Source organism: Centrocercus urophasianus, unplaced genomic scaffold, assembly GCF_019232065.1.
Source record: "Centrocercus urophasianus isolate 14NV4802_14NV808 unplaced genomic scaffold, USGS_Curo_1.0 seq_883, whole genome shotgun sequence".
Taxonomy (NCBI): domain Eukaryota; kingdom Metazoa; phylum Chordata; class Aves; order Galliformes; family Phasianidae; genus Centrocercus; species Centrocercus urophasianus.
Genome location: NW_024885514.1, coordinates 28,209 through 29,906, shown reverse-complemented (window position 1 = coordinate 29,906; position 1,698 = coordinate 28,209). Strand labels below are relative to the sequence as shown.

At 68.2% G+C, this 1,698-nt stretch overlaps 1 protein-coding gene across 1 annotated transcript; it reads left to right on the top strand.

Annotated features, from left to right (window-relative positions):
* Nucleotides 1-348: 348 nt before the first annotated feature.
* On the top strand, nucleotides 349-1,322 carry LOC122171245 (titin-cap). Its single transcript, XM_042838667.1, has 2 exons — nucleotides 349-497; nucleotides 1,067-1,322. The coding sequence occupies exons 1-2, from the start codon at nucleotides 349-351 to the stop codon at nucleotides 1,320-1,322; spliced, it is 405 nt and encodes a 134-aa protein (XP_042694601.1).
* The last annotated feature ends 376 nt before the right edge of the window (nucleotides 1,323-1,698 follow it).

The window sequence follows — 1,698 nt, the reverse complement described above, 5'->3', positions numbered from 1 at the left end:
ACAGGGGTAGCGCTGGGTTTGGCTTGGAGCGGCGCCGGGTGGCGCAGACACCGTGCTGGTGACAGTGACCCACAGAGCCTTTGTCACCTCTTGGGTCCATCGAATTCCCGGTGGGGGGGGGGGGGCACATCCCATTGGGGACACGTCATGGGGCACACGGGGCTGAGCGTGGCGGGCGCACACGAGGTGACGCACATGTCCCTCAATGCCACCTCCTGCTGCTCGCCCCTTGGCACCCTGCTGTCCCCTCGGTGCCAGTGACACGTCCCAAAATAGCCTCCGTGGGGCCATAAAAGCGGGGAGGGCGGCGGCGGGGCAGCAGAAGCCACCGCTGGGAGCGCTGTGAGGATGTGGGGGCCGAGCACGGTGGGACGCAGCGGGGGGCTGCTCTGCAGTGCCCGCCTGGGCTGCCGCGTGCAGGAGGAGGACGTGGGGCGCCGAGAGTCCTTCAGTGCTGAGTGGTTGGACCTGGAGCTCAGCACCCGGCCTGAGGAGGGGTGAGCGGCACCGCTGGGGGTCCGGGAGCTCGGGGTCCCCGTAGGGCGTTGGGGCTGAGGGAGATCTGATCGTGGGGGAGCTCCTGGGGGGCACCGCGGGTTCCCCGTGGGAGGATCTTTGGGGTTGCTATGGGGGTCTGCATGGGGATGGAGGAGGCCGGGTGGAGGTGTGATGTGTTGGGGTCCCTGTGGAGCTGTGGGGGTCCCCGTGGGGAACTGGGGGTCTCCTGGAGTCAGGTGGCGTCTGCGCAGTGATAGGGTTGCAGGTGGGGGTCTCTGAGCTTCCCGTATGGTTGTGAAGGTCCTGGGTTGGGGGGGAGCTTCCAAGGGTCTTCGTGATGGTGAATAGAGAACGGTGGGGGTTCTGAAGTATCGATGGGGAGCACGGGGATGTCAGCGGGTCCCCGTGAGGTGGGATGGGACAGAAGGGTCTCCAACGGCGCTCGGGGGTTTGGGAAGCCACGGGGGTCTCCGAGGGTTTGGGGAAACCACGGGGGTCTCCAAGAGTTCCCATGGGGCTGGGTGGGACGGGGATCTCTGCAGCCGCCCCACGAGCTCCCCGTGCGCAGGTGGTGCCGGAGGGAGGTGGACCGGCAGCGCCGCGAGTCGCTGGAGCAGCGCGGAGAGACGCGGGTGCTGACGCAGCGCTCACCGTGGGGCGTGCTGCGGGTCGGCGTTCTGGGGCAGCCCCTGGCCCAGCACCTCCTGCCTTACGCCCGCACCCTCCCGCTGCCCCTCTTCGCCCCCCCAGACCTGCGCGGATCCAAGCCGGGGCTCCGACGGACCCTCTCCCGTTCGCTCTCCCACGAAGCCCAGAGGGGCTGAAGGCAGTGGGGTGGGGGGGCTCGGGGCTCGGGATGAGATCGGGGGGCGGCGGAGGGGGGGGTCTTGAGCTCCATTGCTCACCGCAGCCCCCGAAGATGATGGAGGAAGGTGGGGGGACGTGGGGGTGGGCGCTCACCCTGCGGTGGGCGGCAGAGGCCGGTGGGGACGGGGCGCAGCCGCGGTGCGATGTCCCTGGCAGAGAGAAGGGAGCGAGGATGAGGTGTGCTGAGCTCCCCCCGGGGCAGGGGCTGGGAGACACGGCAGCGTTGTGTTGTTTTGTACAGATGTGAATTTCTTTGTATTGCAATAAAAGGCGCAGCTTGGCTCTGTTGCTCTGGCAGTGGTGGTTTGAGTGCAGGGTACCAGACCCCCCCCC